The following is a 26,203-nucleotide window of genomic DNA, read 5'->3' on the forward strand; positions in this document are numbered from 1 at the left end:
TTAAAAATTAACTTACTGGACAGTAAGTAGTCGAGTTGATGATAAAACTAAGAGTCTCATTACTTACAGTGCAGTTCCTTTCTAGCAAAGTCTTAATAAAAACATTCTTACTACTCTGAAATTCAGTAGGATATTGAGTGTAACTAAATATCTATATTACCTAATACATAAGTATCTAAAATACCAAATGACTTCCTGATGAGTGGATTAATTCATAAGTCAGTCATAATTTTAGGAAGTATATTTAAAACACACTTCAGACTACAATATAGAAGGGATTATTACTAATGCCTACAACAGACCATTCACATACAGAGGAAGTGAGCAATTATTACACATGAGTCAAAGCCTGGGAAGAGGAGAATCCCACAAAATCCCTTCCCTCAACAGAGATTATGATGTAGGAGGCAAAGGCATCAATAAACAATTGTAGCATGTGGTTAGCACCATTATGAAGACTGAAATGAAGAATCACAAAAGTTCATACTCAGAAGTTAAGTCCTAAAAGACTGAGAAGATATCAAATATAGAAGGAATTTCTAGAATGTTCTCAAAAGTAGTGGCAGAATAAGAAAAAAGGGAGCAATTAGGCATTGCTCCCAGATTTTCTGGCATGTCTGATTAGAAAAAAATTAACCAAATTGCTCAGAGAGAACAAAAGTGAAAAACAGGATGACTTCCTCTAGGCTGAAATGTCAAGTAGGTAGTTGAAAGTATGGGTCTGAAATTTTGGACCAGATATGGAACACAAAACATGGATAACACAGAAACCTAAGGATGAGATCGTTCCAGAAGCATTCTGAAAACAGAATCTGAGAGTCTATTTTAGTAGATACACTTTAAGTAGAAGTTATGTGACTGCACTCAAAGTTATGGCAGAGGATGACATCTTCAAGGGACACCATTTAGGAAAGGCTGCTCAATGGTGTAAATATTACAGAGACAGAGAAGGATAAGTAATCCAGACTGAAAGAAACAATCATTCAATTCTGTAACTGAGAGTCCACTGAGAACAGTTTCACTGAACTGTGTAAAACCAGACTGTAAGGTGTTGAACAGTGAGTGATGAGGATGCAGAGGGAATGATACGGATTTCTCCAAGAGGTCTGGCAGTGAAGAAGGCTGGAGAAACCAGCAGGCTGAGAGGGACTTTTCTGCTTTGGAGGATACATGAACATTTTTGTGGACATGAGAAAGGAACCAGCATACAATTCTTTGCATAATTCTGTATTGATCACAGCTAAAAAATTATTTTTAATCTTTTTCAAAAACATTTTCTGAAAAAAAAATTAACACAAAAATACGTATTTTACCATTTAAACTTAATATAAACTTAAAAGCACTAATATTTTATAAATTTTATCTCTCTAAAAGACTTGTACAATTTTTGTTAGACGGCTTCAGAATTTTGAAATTCAGTAGGATATTGAGTGTTATTTCCTAACACTCAATATCCTAGACTGCTTCAGAATTTTGCTTCATCTATCATGAGAAATTAAACTTTATTAACAATTGCTATATTCATTCCAGAAAGATTCCTCTGATATACAGGATTATACTTAAGTAATTATGTATGCCTTCTTCCCCAGCCCTCCTCCCCAAAGACAAAAGTATCTTCAGGGTTGTTAATCATTTGGATATTTTCAACTTGAAGAGAAGAACAATTAGAAATAGTATTCCATTATTTTCAAGTTAAGATCTAAATTGCTCTCCACAATTATTTTTCAGTATTAAACATGCTTAGTTATTATATACACATGCTTACATATTAATTTCCTGGCTAAAACACATGCAACCAACATGAAAGAACAAATATTAAACCATCCTCACAATCCTAAGAATGCCCTTTTAAATAAGGCACTCATGTTTGGAAACAGGATATAGCCACCAAATTAAATAAGATGTTTAAAAGAAGCCTTTTATTAAGCACAAACAACTTTTAATACATTATCAATACAAATAGGAAAATGTCCTTTAATGAATATGATATATCAAAGATCTGAAAGTTTTCTTCATACTGACACAATAAAAATAATCAATTTTGAAGAAGAATTACAAAGTAAAATTTTTGATACACCACTGTCTACTAATAACAATTTAACTACAGTCTAAATTTACTACATCACCTGGGGAGGAAGGTCAACCATTTTTTATATAGAGAATTCTTAAACTCTTATTAGCACCATTCAACGCTTATTATCAGTTGTTCATCTACAAATTGACAGGTCAGGTAAAGCTTTAAAGCAAGTTTTCAGTGCAATGTCTACAGTTCCTTCTCTTAAGATACTTGGAGTCTATGGTTTCAAAGCAAGTTAAGTAATGATGCCTTGTAGTTGCAAGGTGTTAACGTGTAGAAAGAAATGTAAAATGAAAAGAAACGAGGCTTATCCTGGCTGTGAAATATATCTTAATGTATTGCGGCTAATGCTGTAGTACGCCAACAACATGCGGGACTATGAACTGCAGATTTGTGGGAAGCTGGTAGCTATGAGCTCTCTGTGGCCATGATTTCGGGATGTCTCAGCTGCTGCCTTTTGAGACTAACCAGTTTCATCCTGTCTCTGATGTGTTCTGCAGTGGAAGCCATGTCACTTGGGCTCCCAAAATATTGTTCAGTTCTAAAAATCAAAACAAACAGAAAAACCGCAATCAGATTCATACAAATCCACGGACTACAGCAAATGCAAAAGGGAGCAAAGATTACCATAAATATTATACACATGATAAGACAGTTCACTTGCAGACCATACTGTTTACCTTTGAATAGTAATTCAGTGGGAGGAATATTTTTAAGTGGCATTAAATATATTAAGACATGTTGAGAGAAAAAGCCTAGTGGCCTTAAATGTTGTATCATATGTACTTATAATAATCTCAATAAATCAAACAATGCAACCAAACAATGAAACAATAAAGGAAACAATGCAACATTGGAGATATTCTACCTTTCAGTTTTGGGTGTATATGCATTTACAAATATAAAATCTGTATGTGTTCTTCAAGGATAAGGGCTATGTACACCAAATGTGTGTCTAATATATGTCTAATATAGCTGGCAAGCGAAATATCTGTTTAATGTTAAGGGATCATTTGAGACTTTAAAAGATAAAATCATTTAATGTTATCCTACTTAAAAAGGTACTGTATTCAGAGTCACAGAATCTTTTAGAGCTAGAAGAGTTCTTAGAAATTATTTGGTTAAGGTCTGTATTTTTTAAGATCAGAAAACTAAGGCCTAGAAAATTAAATGATTTAACTAGGATCACACAGTGGGAAAACCAACATTTGAACTGGAGTCTTCAAGCAGTGAATCCAGACAGACCATCTAATTTCTTTTATTTTTCCAGGACAGTGTTACGAAAGATACATCTGAATACGCTTGCTGTCAAACAAACTATACAGTGTCAACAAGTTATCCATTTTTATGACAGATTAACAATTTCAAATATTAAAGGTGGTGGTTGTGAAATGTGAATACACAGTACTAACTTATTCCTCAATCTTAAAAACATAAGGAAATGCTATAGACTATTTGTAGAACACAGGAGGAGGAGGAGAAGGCCAAGCAAAAATCCTAGTTATAAAGGCTCCCAGGCTGACCTGAGTAGAAGAGAGATAGTGTTAACAACCGGTTGTGAAGCACAGAAATGGGGATGGGGACTCCCTGGAATGGAATAACCAGAAGGCATCCCTCCAATACTGTTGCAAGCTAAATTTATAAATTTTTAGATTTTATCCTTTTACACTGCATTGCAGATATCTAATATGAATTTAGGCTACTTCTGATGGCTTAATTTTGGCTATGACCAAAGATTATCTAAATATAGACTATGAATTATATGCTTTCAAGGGAATAAAATTGTATCCTCCCAAAATCAATTTCAAATAATCACTTGAAGTTCATGACACAGTAGTAGTGGCACTTACTATGTGTCAGATTTGGGTTTTTTTTTTGTTGTTTTTTCTTTTAAGATTTTATTTATTATAGAGAGAGCATGCAAGCCGGGGAAGGGAGAGTGGGGGAGAGAATATCTCAAACAAGCTGTGTGCCCAGCACAGACTCTGGCCTGGATCCCACAACCCCTGAAATCATGACCTGGCTGAAACGAAGAGTAAGACACTCAGTTGAATGAGCCATCCAGGAGCCCCTGTGCCAGATTCATTGTAAGTAATTTATATACATTTAGCTCATGTAATTCCCTTGCCCCTGTAACCTGAAAAGGTATGAATAACATATCCCTAATTTTTAGATGACGGAATTGAGGCACAGAAAGGCTGAGTGGCTTCCCCAAGGTGTTACAGCTAGTAAGTGGCGGAGCTCAAATTTAAACCCACGAAATCTGATTCCAAAGTTCACAATCCTATCAATTACTCTACACTACAGAGTAAAGATAAATACATTCAATGATGTGGTTGCTCTGTCATTTGAAGTAAATATCCTCTGGATTACCTCTAAATTATTTTCACTGAGGTTGAGAACCTCAGGGATGAAGCTCCTTCAGATTCATTTAATGGCCCATTTATTTGCATGAGATCACTCTTTATTAACTTTCAAAATGCAAAGCAATGTGGGAAGCAGGACCCCATCATTTTACAAGTGAAGAAATTCAGATTCCATATAGCATAGAGAAAAGAGAATGTGTTCAGAGTTGGACCAACATGAGACTGTATTCCAATTCTACTTAGAAGCTGTGAAATCCTGAGCACCTCACTTAATTTTTCTAAGCTTCAGGTTTCTACATCTGTAAATCAGGACTAACCATACTGGTCTACTACTGTTTGGTCAAAAATAACGAAGTGAAGCGTTTAACTTGATGTTTAATATATTATCAGCTAACTGAACATTACGGCCCTGCACTCCCCTTCCCTGCGCCAGACGCTGCCCAGAGGCATCCTACTCCCTCTCATCAGGGCCGTGGCTAGAACCCAGGTTATTAGCCTTCTGCAATAAGCTGTCAAGAAGCACCACATTTGATAGTGTCGAGTACCAACTGCTACTGTTGCTAAGAGCTAAGTTTATATTTCTTTTCATTACAAACCAATTTATTGTGAAACAGAAGGTATGAGCCAAAGCTAATTTACTTGGCTTTTTAAAAAACAGATATTCCTCTCTTGATGATTTCACTTTAAGACTTCACCAATAAAAAGACAAAATTATAAGAACATGTATCATACCCATCAGGATAAACTACAGGAACAGTTAATCTATCCAAAAGTGATTTCCCAACTGCTTCAATCTCATCAAATTGCTCCTCATCATTAATAGCTTCAGGCTCTTCTGGACAGTCTTGCAAAATCTGTAACAAGTAAAATGGCAACCTCGATCAAGAGATAGAGAAAGGCAATCAAGCTCATGTGAATTCAGTAGATTGAAGCTGTTTTTGTTTCGTTCTTAGCATCCCCATGTACACCGCCATTGCGCAAGACTGATTACTAGCAAAGTTGGCTTAAGAAATTCAAATAAAATGAAACACATAATCCTTAATCATAATAAATAATTGGAATTAAAAAAGTCTATAGTGACTTCTAAGAAAAAAAATAATACTAGACTATTATTCAGAAAGTAAGTTTAAACTGTGCTTGAGAAATACCCTTCATTCATTCCTTATTGTACTAAATGTTTATTTAGCAGCTTTGGATGTGACTGAAATACAGATTATGACCTCAAATAGCTTACAGACTTCGAAAATGAGAGGAAAATATAAATCCAAAACAACATATGCTTACACTACAAATAACTGATGGGATGACCTACATAGGCACAGTTATTTTAAAAACTGATCTGCTGACTTACCTGATATAAACTGGTAAGGTTATGATTCAAATACAGGAAGTTCTACAGTTCTTGATAAAATACTATTTTCCATAACTATTAACATTTAAATTTAACAAGGGGAGGAGAAGAAGGAAGAAACTGCTATAATTTATAATAGCTAAGTCTATAGGTACTGATCCACACTAGTCAGTCCATTAGCAAAAAGCCTAGTGAACACTTGAACAGTGGCTAGTCCAAACTGAGATGTGTTGTAAGTCCAAGATATACACTACATTATAAGAAAAAACTGCAAAATGTGGGGAAGAGAGAAGAAAAAGAAGTATTTATTTTTGCAACTGTTTTTGCATTATACTTAATCTAATCTGTTTATTTCAGCACTACTCATAAATAACTTTATATAAAATCCTAGATTAAACTTAAAATATCTTTGCAGTCATTATACAAGTTGTTTATAATTATGGTTATATTTATGCTTACCAGTATAAAATAAAACACAGTCAAGAAGAAAATTATACCTGATAACAAAAAGCTTTACAAAGGTTTGAGTAGTAAAGAACCTTAAATTGTGCTTGCTTTAAGTATAATAAAGGCAATGGAAGAGAATATTCTATGCAAAAAAATCTCTCAACCATTTACATTCTTATATGGCCTCATAAAGAAGTCTAGATCTTCATGTCCTTGCAGATACATTTTTTTACTGAAATTCCATTCAGTTAACATAGAATGTTATTAGTTTCAAGTGTACAATACAGTGGTTCATCACTTACATACAACACCTGGTGCTCACAAGTGCCCTCCCTAATCCAATCACCTATTAACCCATCGCTCACTCACCTCCCCTGTGATAACATCTCTGTTCTCTATAGTTGAGTCTGTTTTCTTGGTTCGCCTTTTTTTTCCCCTTTCCTCATTTGTTTGGTTTCTTAAATTCCACATGAGTGAAATCATATGGTATGTGTCTTTCTCTGACTTCTTTCGTTTAGCATAATCCTCTCTAGTTCCATCCATGTAGTGGCAAAGGGCAAGATTTCATTCTTGGCTAAGTGATACTCCATTGTGTGTACACTCCACATCCTCTTAACCTATTCATCTATGAATGAATACTTGGGCTGCTTCTATAACTTGGGTTATTGCAGATAACGCTGTTATTAACATCAGGGTACATGTATACTTTAGATTAGTATTTTTGTATATTGTATTCTTTGGGTAAATCCCTAATAGTGGGATTGCTGGATTGAAGGGCAGTTCTATTTTTAACTTTCTGAGGAACCTTGTACTGTTTTCCGGAGTGGCCTTGCAGATAACTTTTTTTTTTTTTTAAAGATTTTATTTATTTATTTGACAGACAGAGATCACAAGTAGGCAGAGAGGCAGGCAGAGAGAGAGGAAGAAGCAGGCTCCCTGCTGAGCAGAGAGCCCGATGCAGGGCTCAATCCCAGGACCCTGGGATCATGACCTGAGCCGAAAGCAGAGGCTTTAACCTACTGAGCCACCCAGGCACCCCGCAGATAACTTTTTAAGATACTGCTTTCAAAATGTATCAGTAGTTAGATATTGGGCCAGTAGTCACCCTTGGACAGGAGGCAGGGGCAGCAGGAACAACGTGACTAAAAGAGCTTCTGAGGTGCTGGTAATGTCTGTTGTTTGAATAGTGGAGTGATTTCACAGGCATGCTCACTTTGTGAAAATTCACTGAACAGACTGAATTCAACAAACATTTATGATCTGTACACTTTTCTGTGTTAATATACTTAAATAAAAACTTTTCATTAAAACAATCAGCGGGGACAATCCCTGCTCAGCGGGGAGTCTGCTTCTCCCTCTCCCTTTGCCCCTCCCCCAGCTTGTGTGCATTCTCTCTAATAAATAAATAAAATCTTTTTAAAAAAATAAAACAATTAGTAGATAAATAGGTGAAGCCGTTTATATACTTTCACCTTCATTATTGTTAGGCCTATTTTAAACCAAAACACTGACCTGTGGAGTTCTGTGACCAGCTCAGCAAGAGTTAACTATAAACACTTCCCAACAGAGGTACAATAGAACACTGAGCAATTCCTGAATTCCTGGTCACATCTCTTCTGTTCTATAGACTAGGCTATATCACATTTACGCCTTCAGTTTCTCACGTTTCATATTGTACTGAACATCCCCTACAAATAAACTTCCATTGTGAGAGATCAAAACAAAGTTAACTCCATAACAAAGCTCCTCTTCAGAGCGGAGATGTAAGGGTTGAGTGCTATAAAGTTTCTCTGTGCAGTTACGAGAAGGGCTCTAATGAAAATCTGCCCAAGTAACACTACATATTGCATTTCTGGTTTCCAGGACTAATAAATTCATGAAATAATAAATTCTAGAATGAATCTTTAAAGATAACAAATGAAAAAAAGGTTTTATTTTTATCTTTATTCTCATTATTTTTGGCTGAGTAGTCTATACTTCAAACCTTATAAACTTACAAAGTGCTCTTTTAAAAAATTTATGACAATTAGTTGTAGTTGCTGAGGCAAAATGTCCTTTCCTTGCACAATGAAAGCAATGGGAGTTGTGACACCCTAAAGATAGCTCATTTTGGGGGTCAGATTTGGTAAGAAGAGAAGCACTGTTGAGAGAAGACTCTTAGATGGTTTTGGATTTCTCAAACCACAGTAAGCCAGCATTGGTATAGATTATACTACAAGAATTTGATTTGAACTCTCTAAGACAATATATTATATCTAAAACTTTAAACAATGGGATTAAAATAAGGTGGAAAAAACACAAAGGCTAATCACATAATTATAATATTACAATTAATGCATTTTAACATACAAAGTAAGTATTACTTTTGAGACTACAATTTTTAAAAAAGCGAACCTTTTCAGCATTTGAGTGAAATGCAATAGCCATTTCCAGCCTATGCACTCTCTCTTCAGATGCTATTGTAAATTGTTTCCATACTCTGTTCAGTCGAGGAAGTGTGTCTCCAGATGACCGAGATGTGCAGCGCAGAGACTGACACAACACCACCGTGGCCTGTAGCAACTGTCTGCCGTAGTCATAAGTGCTCTAAAAAAGAAAAAGTAAACGTGAAATTATAGTATAAGAATTCTGAAAAGAGAGACAGGAAGGTGTGCAGGAAGGATTGTGGTTGCAAATAATAACACTACTGGGAATCAGTACTGAATGACTCCACTGACACTTACTACTACAAATTAACTGCAGGCATAAAAAAGGATGGGAAGACAACACTTTGAATTTTTAGTAAGTTTCTTTCTTGTTAGCTTTTGCTCTCTTCTTCTGTTTTCCCCATCTCATTCTTACCAATTCCACAATCCAAAAATAATGGCTGATCTCATTAACCAAAACAAATGGGTAAAGATGGGCTCTTCATAGGGCACTTTATATCCCATACAGAAAACTCAATTATTAGGGAAAATAAATAAAGATACTTTTAACACACACACAAAATCTGCATTGTTATACTAACACTGGTGAAATAGAGAAACTGGGGTTTCTACTATACCGCTATTAACTCCTCTATTTCTTACTCACTTTCGTGAGTGAACAGATGGATTGCCTAAAAAATGGCATAATCTAAAACAAATCAGAGGGAGCATACAGAACCTGTATTCAGGAAAACATAAACCCTCTCAAGTTTATGCAGCCTGCTTTTGATGCACCAGCTGACATTTTCTTAGTTCTGTGATATTTCTGGAATAATATAACTAACCTTCTTGGGCTTGGAGGGTTAAGTTACATTATAATCATGCAGAAAGCTATTCAAACACTGAGCTTGTAGAAAAGGAAGATAACCAGTTCTGCACCTGTGCAACATCAACAAATTTTCTATGCTTTTCTAGTAAAACTTTCGTTTCCTGAGCATCATCACCCAATCTGATGTGGGTCTTAAGCAGGGCATCCAGAAGTTCACTTAGCCATTCTACCGCCTAAATAAAAAAATAAAGAAGAGTGACGCTGGATCCATAACTCTTATTATATCAAAACAACATGTTTATCAAAAGAAAAATTACTACCATATGATTAATTAATCTATTAGTTATAACCCAAGTCCTTAATAGCTTATTTCATTTAAGAAAGCTACATGAATTAATGATCTTTCCACCCCCTCAAAATTTTTAAAATCTAAGGACAAGATATATTAAAGAGAAGCACTTTTTAAAAATTAATAGCACATGATTCATATTAATAGATTGTGTGTTTTCCTTAATGTCCAAGCACTGGTATTACAGAAGACTGATGAATCACTGAACTCTACCTCTGAAACTAATAATATACTATATATTAATTAATTGAATTTAAATTAAAAAAAAAAGTGTGTTTATGTAATATGGATCTTACTGGAATCTCATTACAGATTTATGTTGTTATTTAAAATCATAAAGTTCCTCTAGGTCAAGCTGCAATGATGTTCTCTGATGCTAATTACACAAAGACAGCATATAGTTTTTCTAGTGGAAAAACCCTCTTGCAAGTTAAAAAAGCCATGTGCTAAACCAGCCTTAATCTTAGCATGTAACTAACAAGTCAATAATAATAAATAATAAATAATCCCAATTTCTCACTTAAGAGAGGAGTTCATTAAGAAGATAAGTCATATGAGACCAGTAAAATAACTGGAAATTAAAAAACACTTTGTTATTTTAATAAGATAAACTAGAATTTGACTTAACACATTTACTTTCTTAGGACCATGAAAAGTACACTTTTTTAACAGGTGAAATCAATCTTTTAAGAGAAGACAACTACATCATGTGCCTGACTGATCTTTTACCTGGGCAGCATCCTCTTCACATTTAAACAACTGCACCATTTGAAGCATCTTTAACCTTCGCACATCCACCATGTCTTCACATCTAATAAACACAAACATAAGGCAGAACATCATTTCAGTTTCATTAATAATTATTTTAACATCATCATCTGGCATGCATGTTTTATAATATACTAAAATACTTAATCCTATACACCATGGAGACTTCCAACTACTTGTATTGATTTGTAAGAATTTTAAGGATATCTATGTTACATCAAAATACTTCAAAACTTCAAAATACCTGAAAGATTCCTAATTACAAACCCCTGAGGACAGAATGGATTCTGTGAAATACTGAAGCAAAGCACTAACAAAGTAGTACACTAAAACCCAAAGAAATCTCCATTGCCAGTTAGCATTAAACAAGCCTCAAAGATAAACATATGAAGTTTCTTAAATAATAATTTTGACAATGATGCGCCAAGGAAATAAAATAAAAACGTTCTGAGGAAAGATACTATATCATAATTAAAGGATCTATACAACAAGAATATCTAACAATTATATAAATATTTATGCTACTCACTTGAGAGCAGCTAATTATAAAAACCAATAACAAAACTAAAGAAACAAATTGATAATAATACAATAATAATATTAGGGGACTTCAAAAGCCCACTCATTGCAATGGACAGATTATTTAAGCAGAAGATCAACAAGGAAACAAGGGCTTTGAATGACACACTGGAACAGGTGGAACAGGTGGATTCACAGATATATTCAGGTGGATTCACAGATATATTCAGAACATTCCATCCTAAAGCAACAACTTACACATTCTTCTCGAGTGCACATGGAACATTCTCCAGAATAGATAACATCCTGGGTCACAAATCAGGTCTCAACAGGTACCAAAAGACTGGGATTATTCTCTGCATATTTTCAGACCATAATGCTTTGAAACTTGAACTCAATTACAAGAGGAAATTTAGAAAGAATTTGAGGTTAAAGAGCATCCTACTAAAGAATGAATGGGTCAACCAGGATTGAAGAATTCAAAAAATTCATGGAAATAAATGAAAATGAAAACACTACTGTTTAAAACCTTCGGGATGCAGCAAAGGCTGTCCTAAGAGAAATATATAGCAATACAAGCCCTTCTCAAGAAACAAGAAAGGTCTCAAAACACAACCTAATCTTACAATTAAAGAGCTGGAGAAATAACAGCAAATAAAGCCTAAACCCAACAGGAGAAGAGAATTAATAAAGATTAGGAGTAGAAATCAATGAAATAGAAACCAAAAAAATAGTAGGACAGAGCAACAAAACTAGGAGCTGGTACTTTGAAAGAATTAGTAGGATCAATAAGCCCCTGGCCAGACCTATCAAAAAGAAAAAAGACCCAAATTAATAAAATCATGAATGAAAGAGGAGAGATCAGAACCAACACCAAAGAAATACAAACAATTATAAGAACATATTATGAGCAACTATATGACAACAAATTGGGCATTCCGAAAGAAACAGATGTATTCCTAAATGTATAAACTACCAGAACTGAAACAGTAAGAAATAGAAAACCTGAACAGACCCATAACCAGCAAGGAAATTGAAGCAATAATCAAAAATCTCCCAACAACAGGAGTCCAGGGCTGGATGGTTTCCCTGGGGAATTCTACCAAACTTTTAAAGAAAAATACTTACTCTTCTGAAGTTGTTTCAAAAAACAGCAATGGAAGGAAAACTTCCAAACTATTTCTATGAGGCCGGCAACCTTGATCCTAAAACCAGACAAAGAGTCCACCAAAAAGGAGAATTACAGACCAATATCCCTGATGAACATGGATGCCAAAATTCTCACCAAGATACTAGCCAATAGGATCCAACAGTACATTAAAAGGATCATTCCGGGGTATCTGGGTGGCTCAGCAGGTTAAGTGTCTGCCTTCAGCTCAGGTAATGATCCCAGGAACCTGGGATTGAGCCCCACGTTGGGTTCCCTGCCCAACGGGGAGCCTGCCTCTCATTCTCTATCTGCCTCTTCCCCAGCTCATGCTCTCTCTCATGCGTACTCTCTCTCTCTCTTGCAAAAATAAATAAACAAAATCTTTAAAAAAATAAAAGAATCATTCACCACAACCAAGTGGAATTTATTCCTGGGCTGCAAGTTGGTTCAACATCCCACAAATCAATCAAGGTGATACACTACATTAATAAAAGAAAGGACAGGAACCATATGAGCCTCTCAAGAGAGGCAGAAAAAGCATTTGAATAAATACAATATCCGTTCTTGATTAAAACTCTTCACAGTGTAGAGATGGTGGCAACATACTAAATATCATAAAAGCCATCTATGAAAAGCCCACAGTGAATATCATCCTAAACGGGGAAAAACTGAGAGCCTTTCCCTTAAGGTCAGGAACACAATTGGGATGTCCACTCTCACCACTGCTGTTCAACATAGTACTAGAAGTTCTAGCCTCAGCAATCAGACAACAAAAAGAAATAAAAGGCTTCTGACACGGTAAAGAAGTCAAACTCTGACTCTGCGTATGACATGATACTCTATGTGGAAAACCCTAGACTCCATCCCCAAAATTGCTAGAACTCATATAGGAATTCAGCAAAATGGCAAGATATAAAACCAAAGCACAGAAATCAGTTGTATTTCTATACACTAACAATGAGACAGAAGAAAGAGAATTAAGGAGTCAATCCCATTTAAAATTGCACCAAAAACCATAAGATACGTAGGAATAAACCAAAGTGGCAAAGGATCTATACTAAGAAAACTATAGAAATGTCATGAAAGAAATTGAGGAAGACTCAAAGAAATGGAAAAACATACCATGTTCATGGATTGGAAGAAAAAATATTGTTAAAATGCCCATCCTACCTAGAAGAATGTATACATCCAAAGCAATCCTTATCAAAATACCATGAACATTTTTCACAGAGCTGGAACAAATAATCCTAAAATTTGTATGGAACCAGAAAAGACCCCAAATGGCCAAAGGAACACTGAAAAAGAAAACCAAAGCTGGTGGCATCACAATTCCACTTCAACCTCTATTACAAAGTTATAGTCATCAAGATAGTATGATATTGGCACAAAAGCAGACACATAGATCATTGGAAAGAATAGATAACCCAAAATTGGACCCTCAACTCTAAGGTCAACTCATCTTCAACAAAGCAGGAAAGAATGTCCAATGGAAAAAAGACAGTCTCTTCAACAAATGGTGCTGGGAAAATTGGAAAGCCACATGCAGAAGAATGAAACTGGACCATTTCTTTAAACCATAAACAAAAATAGACTCAAAATGGATGAAAGACCTAAATGTGAGACAGGAATCCATTAAAAATCCTAAAGAACACAGGTAGCAACCTCTTCGACCTTGGCTGCAGCAACTTCTTGCTAGTCACCTCTCCAAAGGCAAGGGAAACAAAAGCAAAAATGAACTTTTGGGACTTTATTAAGATAAAAAGCTTCTGTACAGCAAAGAAAACAGTTGACAAAACCAAAAGGCAACCTATGGAATGGGAGAAGATAAATGCAAAAGACAGATCAGATAAAGGGCTAGTATCCAAAATCTATAAAGAACTTAGCAAACTCAACACCCAAAGAACAAATAATCCAGTTAAGAAATGGGCAGAATCAGCAGTGAGCCTGCTTCCTCCTCTCTCTGCCTGCCTCTCTGCCTACTTGTGATCCCTCTCTGTCAAATAAATAAATAAAATCTTAAAAAAAAAAAAAAAAAGGAAATGGGCAGAAGACATTAATAGGCATTTCTCCAAAGAAGACATTCAAATGTCCAACAGACACGTGAAAAGATGCTCAACATCACTCATCATCAGGGAAATACAAATCAAAACCACAATGAGATACCACCCTCACACTGGTAGAATGGCTAAAATTAACAAGTCAGGAAATGACTGATGTTGTCCAGGATGCGGAGAAAGGGGAGGCCTCTTACACTGCTGGTAGGGATGCAAGCTGGTATAGCCACTCTGGAGAATAGTATGGAGGTTCCTCAAAAAGTTGAAAATAGATCTACCCTATGACCCAGCAACTACATTACTAGGTACTTACCCCAAAGATACAGATGTAGTGATATGAAGGGGCACCTGCACTTCAATATTTATTGAAGCAATATTTATTGAAGCAGCAATGTGCACAATAGCCAAACTATGGAAAGAGCCCAAATGTCCACTGACAGATGAATGGATAAATAGGATATGGTACCTATATAGAATGGACAATGAATCTTGGAACACTGCGTCAAAAACTAATGATGTACTTTATGGTGGCTAACATAACACAATTTAAAAAAAAAAGAATGAAAAAAAAAAAGAATGGACTACTATTCAGCCATCAAAAAATGAAATCTTGGGGCGCCTGGGTGGCTCAGTGGGTTAAGCCGCTGCCTTCGGCTCAGGTCATGATCTCAGGGTCCTGGGATCGAGCCCCGCATCGGGCTCTCTGCTCGGCGGGGAGCCTGCTTCCTCCTCTCTCTCTGCCTGCCTCTCTGCCTGCTTGTGATCTCTCTCTGTCAAATAAATAAATAAAATCTTTAAAAAAAAAAAATGAAATCTTGCCATTTATAATGATGTAAATGGAACTAAAGGGCATTATGCTAAGCAAAATAAGTCAGTCAGAGGAAGACAAGTGTCATATGATCTCACTCATACGTGGAATTTAAGAAACAAAACAGAGGTTCATAGGAGAGGGAAGGGAAAAATTAAGATGAAATCAGGGAGGGAGATAAGCTAGAAGAGAGTCTTAATCATAGGAAGCAAAATGAGAGTTCGCTGGAGGACGGGAGGTGATGGGATGGCATAATTGGGTGTTAAGGAAGGCACATGATGTAATAAGCACTTGGTATTATATATGTTGGATGAATCACTGAACTCTACCTCTGAAACTAATAATACACCATGTTAATTAACTGAATTTAAATTTTAAAATGACAGCAAACAATGTAAGTGTACAATAGAAAAATAAAAAATTATGGAATATTCATGGAAAACATATCTTTTATAGCAGTGTAAAGACTGACCTGCAATACATGAATTATTGATATTGAATCTCTCAAATATAATCTGAGTTTTTTTGGAAAGGGCATTTTAATAAATCTTGAAAATAAGAAAAAAAGGTTAACACTTTTCATTATATTTCATCACCCAAAGTAATATCTAATTTTAAATTAAAAACAAACAAACAAACAAACAAAAAAACAAGAAGAAACCACCACTCCAACTATGTTCCAAAGAAGAAAAAAAAAAAAAAAACTCTTGATCTCTGGGTATAGAGAGACACAATTCAGAGTATTTCAAAATTTTAGTGTGGTCTGTCCTATATAATATACGACTGAACTTTCAAGGTGACTTTAGCTACCTCAGCTCTGATCTATTCGCTTTGTCCTCATGCAATTTCATGTATTTTAGAGGAAGAGTGAACTCACTACAATCTCAAACACTAATGACCAGTTACCCAGAAGGCACTGAGCTCCATGACAGTCAGTGTTCTTAAAGAAGGTGAATAATAATACAGAAACCATTGTCACAAGGCTATTTTTTTATAAAGAACACCCTTTATAAAAGCCTATAACATAGTACTAAAATGAATCTGGTTACAGTTATCCTAAAAGGAACTAAAAGGAAGTGATGATTAGAAGTATTTTTAAAATCTGAAGCTAAACAATGTAAGACATTTTAATGATGAAGATGATATCATAGATATATTTAATGCATACTGTCAGGTGTCAGATAATGTGCTTCATGGTCTCAACTATTATGTTGGTCTCACTTTGGGCAGCAGAGTTCTAAACAAACAATGTGGTGAGGGCTACTGTGGAGCTATGTAAAGAGTTCTATGGGAGCAGAGAGGAACAAGTAACTAATATGTCCTACAAATCTAAAAAGCCTTCCAAAAATAAGTATCCCTAAGTCTTTAAGAATCCAGCAAGTAGAAAATGAAGAAAGAAGTAGTCTAAGTCCTGGATTCATGAAACAGCACGATGCATTCAAGAAAGTGAACAACTGTGTCTGTAAAAGTTGCAGGAGATAAGATTATATAGGATTGAATTATGAAGAATCTCCTACACTATTTCAAGGAGACTGAACTTCATCTGAGAAAACAGGAAATCACGGAGTGGGGTCTTATGATTAGATATGCACTTTACAATGATTATTCTCATGTACAACAGACTTGAGAGGATCAAGGCCAGAGGCAGATAAAAGAGAAGATTTTAAATAGACAATTTCAGGACTCAGAGATAGCAGAACTTAAAATATTTGATCGGGCTATACGGGGTGAGGAAGAGTATGGATTTTAGGATAAATCCCAAATTTGGTACCTGATACTAACTTTAACCTAGATAAGATATTAAAAGAGAAGATCAAGGGGCCCCTGGGTGGCTCAGTGGGTTAAAGCCTTTGCCTTCGGCTCAGGTCGTGATCCCAGGGTCCTGGGATTGAGCCCCGTATCAGGCTCTCTGCTTAACGGGGAGCCTGCTTCTCCCTCTCTCTCTGCCTGCCTCTCTGCCTACTTGTGATCTCTGTCTGTGAAATAAATGAATAAAGGGAAGATCAAGTACCTGGACATACTAGGTTTGAGGAATGTGTGCAGCACCCACCTAGAGATACTAAGTAGGCCAAGTATAGTTATGGGTCCAAAGCATAGAACAGAAGTCTGGGTCAGAACCATAAATACTCAATCACAATCAAATAAAGTCATTCAAGTAGTAAAACCGTCCAGGGAGAACACATAGAATAAGACACCTGGGCCTCAAACCCTGAAAGCAGAGAAATTAGCTTCAGGACAAGAAACCAGTGAAGAAGACTAAGAAGAAACAGACTGTTGGGATCATGAGGGTGTTTTCAGAAGACGACAAGGCTGTCAGAAAGTTTCAAGAAGAAAAAAGTCAGCTGTGTCCAATGCTATTCAGCGTGATCAAGCAATGTGAAGACCAAAAATACTCCCTGGATTTTTAGCAAGATCAAGCATTTATTACATGATAATTACAAAGTCACTGGTGATATCAGTAAGAGCAAGTTCAGTGAAATAGTGAGGGTAGAAGTCAGACTGAGGAGGGTTGAAAAGTTAATGGGAGGCAGTTAGGAAATAGTATGAGTGTAGATTAGACCTTCAAATGACTTAGCTATTAGGAAGGAGAATTCTAGGGCTAGAAGAGACAAAGAAAGAGTTGAGGAGGAAAGTATATGCATGTGTGTGATTTTTTTTTTCTTTTTAATGAGAGATTTAAGCATTTAAATGAGAGGCAGAGATCAGAGTAGAGAATGAGAGTAGACAGGAAAGACATGAGGGTACATGACTTATTAAATACAGAGCTACAGCATCCTTTGTGATTAGAATAAAATAATGAAATGGGTAAGTTTGCATGTGAGGCTAGAAGGAATTCCTCACTAATGAGTATTTTCTCTGTAATGTAGAAATAGTTTCTGTGAGGTTTTGTTGATATCCTAAAATTTTTAAGTGTCCAAAAATTTCATAAACCATGCTACACCGTATATATTTTCATATATTAATTTAATCCTTTACTTTGTAATGTTCTCTCAGGTGCTACTGCAAATTGAATATTCAAAGAATCCTTTAAATTCCTGCCTCTATATGAAATAAAACTAAATAGCCTCTTGCCCAGAGTCCACTATCTAATCCTTTCAGAGCACATATGAGTACAATGATAGTGTGACAATTTGTGAGAACTGTAAATGAAGAAACTGATGAAAGTAGATGACATATTTAATAGCAACTCTAAACCAAATAAAAACAGAAAATCAAAATTCTCCAAAAAGGGTCTTCTTAAAAGATGAAAGGGTCATAGGCTATAGTAGAGATATGGAATGCAAAGTACTTGGGTGTAACTAAAATTTTACCACTGAATTAAAAAGGGGAAAAGTACCATTCATTAGTTGAACAAATTGTCACAATTTGTTAGTACAATTATATACAACAATTACATTCACCAAAACTTACTACATGCCTTCTATATTAACAGGTTAGAACTTCTATTTTGTATGGAAAACATAAATTATATCACTTCTCATTTTAGCAAAAATTAACATTAACAGTCAAACTTTGCCTTTGTTTCCTAAGCTGCATATCTTCCATCACTCCTTGTATGTGGTCCACATTTTCTTTATTTTCAATGGTTACATCCTTTCCATAGGCCCAGGATGCCTGATTGGAGATCTGATCCAGAAGTCCTTGGCCTTTTTCACGCAAACCTTGTAATCCTACATCTAAAACAAAAGTTCCTAGATTTAATCTCTTAAACCAAGGAGGTGCTTTCCCTCCCTCAAGGAAATCCCCTCAGCAGATACTGTACGCGGGATTTACGCACTGATCGCTTTGTATGTTAAACTACCTTGGGAGGGGGTTCTCTGAACACTTCAAGGAACAAACCCATTTAAACGTGGTTCAAATTGAGCTCCCTCTCATGCCAAATTCTGCCTAAAGATAATTTCCAAAAGGTGAATTTCCATTGATGATACTTATTTTTGAAAACTGAAAGCAGGAAGAAAATGTGAGTTCTACTTTGATTAGTAACATTTTTCAATTTGTTTCCTTTGTGCTTCTATGTAGTCCAATTTTTAAGAGAACACGCCAAACATTTTGTTCAAGATAATGTTTAAGAGTTACAAGACTTCAAAGCATTCAAGCAATGCAATATCACTGAAAAATGATGCTGAATATTTTGAGTTCAGGCATCTTCCAGCTTACACCTAATGAGAGGGAACATTTAGGATAGATTTACAGTACTCCAAACCAACAAGCACACAGGAATTCCTTTCTTTTTTAAAGGAGAAGTATGGTTCTAGAAAGCTTCTGATCCTTTGAAATAAATTGCATTTGGCAAATTAAATACAAAATATGTATTATGCCTATCATGTGTTAAAATAACAAAGGCTGCAAACAAATGCCCATACAAACATGATTTTTCAAATGCATTCCCTCAAATCCTTTTCAATAATTCATTAATTTGGTTCAATCATGTGTCACCATTTTCTACTAAGTCTGTCTTAGGTTTCTGCTTCCTCACCTCCATTCATTCCCCTTTGCCCTCCTATCCCACCTAGAAAACCCTTTCTTCCCTTTTGTACATCCACTATCTCCTCTCCAGTCATGACCTAGGGAAATTCACTGTACTTCCTTCCTACTGTAGTAAAATGTAAAGTGTCAGTGAAATGGGATCATCCTCCCCTTGGGAGAGTAGGTAACCTTGGCAATATTCCCAATTTGGAGAAACAAATGCACAGAACCAAACCAACTATTTATTCACAAGGTTAGGATATAGCAACAACCAAAATCATTGCATAAAACACAGTTTTGGGGCATACAGGATTTACCACAGACCACTTCACAGCTAATTACAGCTTATGCATGCACTACAAATAACTGTTCGTAGTATATGCAAGACATAGCACCTATAGATATAGCTGGGTAAAGAAGAAAGGCTAAAGGCCCAATGAAGGAAGGGTGACAGACCATCAATGAAAAATAGGAATTTTAGCACGTATTACACCCTTCAAGGGAATAAAACCTATTTTATACTAATTTTTCCTGTGTTTCCTATAAATAATTATAATTAGCTCAGTGTGAGTTGACTTCTCTAACCATAGTAATGATATTTCTTAAAAAAGAACCTTATGTTTCAGCATTTTTAAAATCTGCTTACCAACACTTTTCAGCTTCTCTTCAAGCAGTTTTAAAGTCTGCTGAATCGATGCTCCATCAGCTGGTGCTACATCTACGCACAACATCCCTAATAAGCCATCCAACTGCTGAGACAACTAAAGCAGAGGGACACCAAAGAGATAACCCTGATGTGATCAGCATCTAAAGTGTTTAATGATTAATGAGGTTTATATCTAATGAGGTTATCACAATTACACTTGAAAAAGTCTATGCTGTTAAAAGACAAGGACCAATAATTAGAATACATGTTATCTGAAAAGACAGAACACACAGAGGCATGCACCAAGAAGACAAAGATTTATATCCAGGTAAGCAGAATGTAGGAGAAAGTACTCAAATGTCCATTGCAATCTATGTTATAAAGCATAAACAGAGAAATGATCAAAATGAAATATATCTAAGTTCAAACACTATTTAGACAAAAAATGTTTAGTTGCATGCAAAATGACTTAAAAATGAAAAGAAAATTTTTAAAAAATCAAAGACTTTTATCATCTCCCCACAACTAAATTATTTTATTTTTCCAGAAAAATAATTAGGAGACATGCAAACCTGCAAAATTTATGTGCAGATAAGTGTTCAGATCATTTGAAGAACAGAAAAGCAATCAGAGTAGACACTTACATCTTGGGCAACACCATGAAATTCAAGAGCTGCTTGTAAGAGATTCTGCCTAAATTCCAGTTGACTGGCCTGTCGATAGCAAACATCACTAAGTTGTTGCTGCAGTGACTTCAGTTCCACAAGATCTTCCTCGTCCCCAGCATTTAAGAGTGCTGCAATTTGCTGATTAAGTTCCACATACACTGCAAACCATTCCTGTAACACACATGTTGTAAATTAAGGATCAAATTGGTTTCTGAAGAACTGCACCACATTTTATAATTCTTCCAGATAAACTAAGTAACATATATGATAATTCTGTAAGGCAGAATTACTTAAAGTGAGGATGAGAAGTCCCCAACCCCCAAATCCTTCCACATGACTCCCGGAACTCACTCTTAACAACGTCAGTATCTATCCTGTATCTTCACCCTTGTATCTAAATGGTTCCTTTGTTGTTCTACCTGAAACCTGTCCATCCTCAGAGAAAATTATTACCAGACCATTTCTTCTCTCTTTCTCTTAAAACCTACATCTCCTTTAAAGTGCATGCTGTTGGATAACATCCTTCCAAACCTTTCCCATTAAGCACCTTCTTCCGGGGAGTTTGGCAATGGTCACGGCCCTCTGCTCTGGGTCAGCGTTTCCACGGACTCCCACCATGTACACATCCATGAAGCACTCTTAACTCTGTCTCCTGATTCCCTCCCTCACTTGCAACCATCCTGTCCCTACCCCAAATCAGCTACCTACTCCAATACATGTAAATTCTTGTCGTAATCATATATTACCATACAGCTCCCAAAGCTTCAAGAATCTCATTCTCTAACCACCAGCTACTGACTCTCTTGGCAACACTCTTTAGGACACTCACTCCTACAGCTCCATGAGACTGCCCAATCCACTGACCTACTTGTTTCATGGCCCAGCACGAAAGAGTCTCACGTCCTCACTTCTGTCTTTGGTCAGAGGCTATAATCACCTCCCAGAGCATAACCCATACTCATGCCCTGCTCTCTTCCTTCCTTCCAATCCACCTGTCAAGACCTCAGACCTGGTATGTCTGCCTACTGTATACCTACACCAGAGCAGCAATATGGCTGGATAATAACAATGATGTGAATAGGTGTCTTTTTAAAGTTATAGTGTATATAAATATATAGACTCTCTCCATAAAAAAATATATAAAGTATATAAATAACCTCAAATAGACCTTCAGCAATCCTATTACATTTCTCTAGTAAATGCATTTTCCCACTCTCATGATTATTTGTTTTTTTCACTCCTTAAATCTCCAACTCCCTTTCCCCCTCTTCATTCCCAGCCAAAACTCTAACTTCATTTTCTCTCCGACAAACCTATGACCCTCCCTCTTTTCTGCAGCCCTATGCTTCGCCCTCCCCACTAAAATAGCAGATGAACCGTCCCTGGTTCTAAAGTAGCCACTTAACTTGCACTCTCTGTCCTCTATGCCTACACAAGGCTTTGCCCTTGCACTTATCTTTTCTCTCCCATCATCAATTCATTCTTCTTAACTGGATTATTTCTACCAGCATACAAATAAGGTGCAGTATCTTATATTTAAAAACAGAATTGCACTCAAGACCAAGGCTGTCCCTTAAAGGAATACTCTATACTCATTCTATCTCCTATTTCCCATTCCCTTTTTAACCCATTCTCATCAGGATTTTGTCCTTCCTGCTCTTAGCAAATTCTCAGTCTTTATCTAATTTGGGTCTCTCAGTTGCATTTAACATAGGCAACCACTTCCTTCTTGAAATGCCTTTTTCTATTCTTTCCTCAGACACAACAGTTCTGCTGCCCTCCTTCTGCTTCTTGCCCTCTAAATTTAGGAGTGACCTGGGGTTTTTTCCAAAGGCTCTTTTCTTCTAAATGAGTACTCTTTGGGCTTGGATGAGTTCGTCCGGTCCCATGCTTAAATAACATCTATATGCTGATAATTCCCACGTTAATATCCTCACCTTGTCCCCTTCCCTGAACCCAACAGTGATCCTCAAGTGTCCACCAACTATCTCCATTTGGATGAGTATTAGACATCTAAAATTTAACCTGCCCCTGAAGCTACTAATTCTGTAGAATCCCAACCTGCTTCTCTCACAGTCTTTCCCAACTTAAGAGTGGCTAAGGCCAAACACCTGATTCTTCCAAGAGCAAGACTTGCTGGCTCAACCTCAGCAATGTAACAACTGCTTACTACATCTACTGCCTCCATGCTATTAGTCTCCAGTCTATTAGTCTCCAGTCTTCCTGTTTTGTTGTTTGTTCCTAGTCCTTATTTTCCACATGTTAGCAAGAGATCTTTTTATTTTATTTATTTATTTATTTTTAAATATTTAATTTATTTATTTATTTGACAGACAGAGATCACAAGTAGGCAGAGAGGCAGGCAGAGGGGCAGGGGGAAGCAAGCTCCCTGTTGAGCAGAAAGCCCGATGCAGGGATTGATCCCAAGATTCTGGGATCATGACCTGAGCCGAAAGTAGAGGCTTTAACCTACTGAGCCACCCAGGTGTCCCCAGAGATCTTTTTTTTTTTTCTTTAAAGATTTTTATTTATTTATTTGATAGACAGAGGCAGAGAGGCAGGCAGAAAGAGAGGAAGGGAAGCAGGCTCCCTGCTGAGGAGAGAGCCTGAGCGGAGCTCCATCCCAGGACCCTGGGATCATGACTTGAGCTGAGGCAGAGGCTTTAACCCACTGAGCCACCAAGTGCCCCTCCCAGAGATCTTTTTAAAAACATGTATCACACAGACCTGTACCCCTGGGGCTAATAATACATTATATGTTAATAAAGAAGAAAAGAAAAGAAAAAACATGTATCAGTTCTCTGCTCAAAAATCCCTCCAATGATTTCATGTAACATTTAAAATAAATGTCAAGGGACGCCTGGGTGACTCAATGGGTCCTGGGATCAAGCCCTGCATCAGGCTCTCTGCTCAGCAGGGAGCCTGCTTCCCTTCCTCTCTCTCTGCCTGCCTCTCTGCCTACTTGTGATCTCTATCAAATAAATAAAATCTTAAAAAATAAAATAAATCACAAGGGGTGCATGGGTGGCTTAGTCGTTTAAGCATCTGCCTCAGCTCAGGTCATGATACTAGGGTCGTGGGATCAAGCTCCATGTCTGGCTCTCTGCTCAGTGGGGAGTCTGCTTCTCCCTCTCCCTCTGCCTGCTGCTCCCTCTGCTTATGTTCTCTCCCTGCCCCCCCAAATAAATAAATAAAATCCTTAAAAAGAAATAAAATAAATGTCAAGTTCCCTTTTGTGGGCGAAATGGACATGATCTGGCTCCGGACTCCCTTAGAAACATTGTTTTGTATGACTCCTTACCTTGCTCACTGCACTGCAACACCAACATAACTTGCTGTTCCATTACAATGTAAGTAAGCACCTACCTACAGTATTTTTACTTCTGTGTCCTCAATCTGAACTGCCTTTTGCTTGAATTACTCCTTCACATCATTTCAAGGTTTCTGATTAAATGTGATCTCAGAGAGGCCTTTCCTAAAAGCCTTGCCTTACCTTCTCTCCATTCCCTTTTTTCCAATATGAATTTAAATTCCATATTATAAGACAGTGCTATAAAGCTAAGAGTCTAGAACATGTGACATTTACTATGTGTTCAGTTAACATGTAGCGAATGAACATATAAAGCACTGCATATCAGATACTGTAGATTAGCTGACATTAAATTAAGTAGGTAATAGGTACTGCTCTAAATGTGGTCTACTCTTGTGCCCTGTACCCAAAACTTGGGTTTCTCTATTTTTTCATGTTGTTTTATTGCTTGAACTACTATGAAATTTCTGAATATTATTATATAGACAATGTAGTCAGATGCAGAGAAAAGAACAATGGATCTGAAAGACAAACTCAAGGTCGTTTTTCCTTATAAAGGGTGTCATCTTCATTAAGTCATTTATCTCTCAGAACCTGTTTTTTTGTTTGTTTGTTTTTCCTTTCGAGCAGTGATTTTCAACTGGGGGCTATTTTGCTTCAGAGGGAATATTTTGCAATATCCAGAGACATTTTTGGCTGTCACAACGGAGAGGGCGCAATGCTGATGCATCCAGTGGGTAGAGGCCAGTGATGCGGCTAAATGACCCGATAATGCACAGGATAGCCACTACAACAAAGATCCATCTGCCCAAAGTGTCATAGGGCCAAGACTGAGAAACCCTGTTCAGTATAACAGTGATGATATCATCTGTCTTACCTACCATATTGGTTATTTTATAAATTAATTACATAATACTATGTGTAAAATACTTTTGGAACCATAGAGTGATTATAAAGGTTAACAGAGGTGGATTTAAAGCAGAAAATACAACTTGAGAAAAATATCACAGTAGTGTTCTAAAATAAAAAGGGATTTCACAGTATTCTCTATAGTACTTGTAAATTTAGTTAATATTCTAAACAAATAATTAATCCAATTCTTTGAAGAAGTAAGGGTCATGATTCAAAGTAAAATAGTAAGCTAAAGGATTAGCATCCTGGGTCACCATGTCTTACATTGAGAACTATCTATACCATATTACCAGGGTGCTTACTAAAAATACCAAAGCTCCACTCCTGACCTACTAAGTCAGAGTCTTTGGGCATATGGCTCTGTGACAGGCAGTTTAACAGTCACTTCAGGTGACTCCTAGGACCACTAAGGTTTAAGAACAACCATCCTGGGGTTGATTTTTTTCCTAGTCTGAACCTATAAAATAAAGGCCCTAATAACTAGAACAAGGAGGTAAACAATTTAAGAACTAGTATTTTTCTTAAAATTAACACTTGAAATGAAAGAAACTCACATTAGGAACTGAGGTTTCCCTAAAGAAATAATCAGTCTCTCTGGGATGTAAGGGAATAAAATCTGGAATGCACAGGCACACACACACTCTCTCTCTTCAAATTAATCAAAATGTTTTTTCCTAGGAAATAGGAGAATATAAAATTTATAGAACCTTAGCTGAACAGGCTGCATTCAGTTCAGTTTTGGCCATCCTCTGGCCTACCTTTTATGAACATTTAACTGCGCAGGAAAAAAATCAATTCCAAGACATGCAGTTTGTATTTAGACGGTAGGTAAGAAAGGAGCTTGAATGCTCACATAGTAGGACAGAGTCAGTCATCAGGATTGACACTGGAATTGTGCAGGAACTGGTGATGATGCACAGCTGCTGAAATAATGGGTATTTATGCTTAAACCAAGACACAGGAATTCTAATCTAGAAGGAAAAAAACACTGCCAGCTCACTTGATTAAGGTCAGTATGTTCATGAGAGATGGGTATTGACCCTTCATGCACATCTGTTTTGCTGCTTACTATTATTA

At 36.5% G+C, this 26,203-nt stretch overlaps 1 protein-coding gene across 3 annotated transcripts in view; it reads right to left on the bottom strand.

Annotated features, from left to right (window-relative positions):
- Positions 1-1,456: 1,456 nt before the first annotated feature.
- The window catches only part of SESTD1 (SEC14 and spectrin domain containing 1), a 142,151-nt gene continuing 117,404 nt past the window's right edge, over positions 1,457-26,203 (bottom strand). For 2 of the 3 annotated variants that reach the window (XM_047722310.1, XM_047722309.1), the window contains 8 exons: positions 20,881-21,075; positions 20,237-20,351; positions 18,641-18,800; positions 10,554-10,635; positions 9,586-9,708; positions 8,636-8,827; positions 5,176-5,297; positions 1,457-2,618 (listed from right to left, as the gene is read on the bottom strand). In XM_047722310.1, the coding sequence (XP_047578266.1) occupies positions 2,486-2,618; positions 5,176-5,297; positions 8,636-8,827; positions 9,586-9,708; positions 10,554-10,635; positions 18,641-18,800; positions 20,237-20,351; positions 20,881-21,075 (1,122 nt within the window). In that variant the 3' untranslated portion in view covers positions 1,457-2,485. Of the gene's footprint in view, positions 2,619-5,175; positions 5,298-8,635; positions 8,828-9,491; positions 9,709-10,553; positions 10,636-18,640; positions 18,801-20,236; positions 20,352-20,880; positions 21,076-26,203 lie in introns of those variants that run through there. The other variant, XM_047722311.1, reaches the window with a different exon arrangement.

The sequence above is a fragment of the Lutra lutra genome, chromosome 3, assembly GCF_902655055.1.
Source record: "Lutra lutra chromosome 3, mLutLut1.2, whole genome shotgun sequence".
Classification (NCBI taxonomy): Eukaryota; Metazoa; Chordata; class Mammalia; order Carnivora; family Mustelidae; genus Lutra; species Lutra lutra.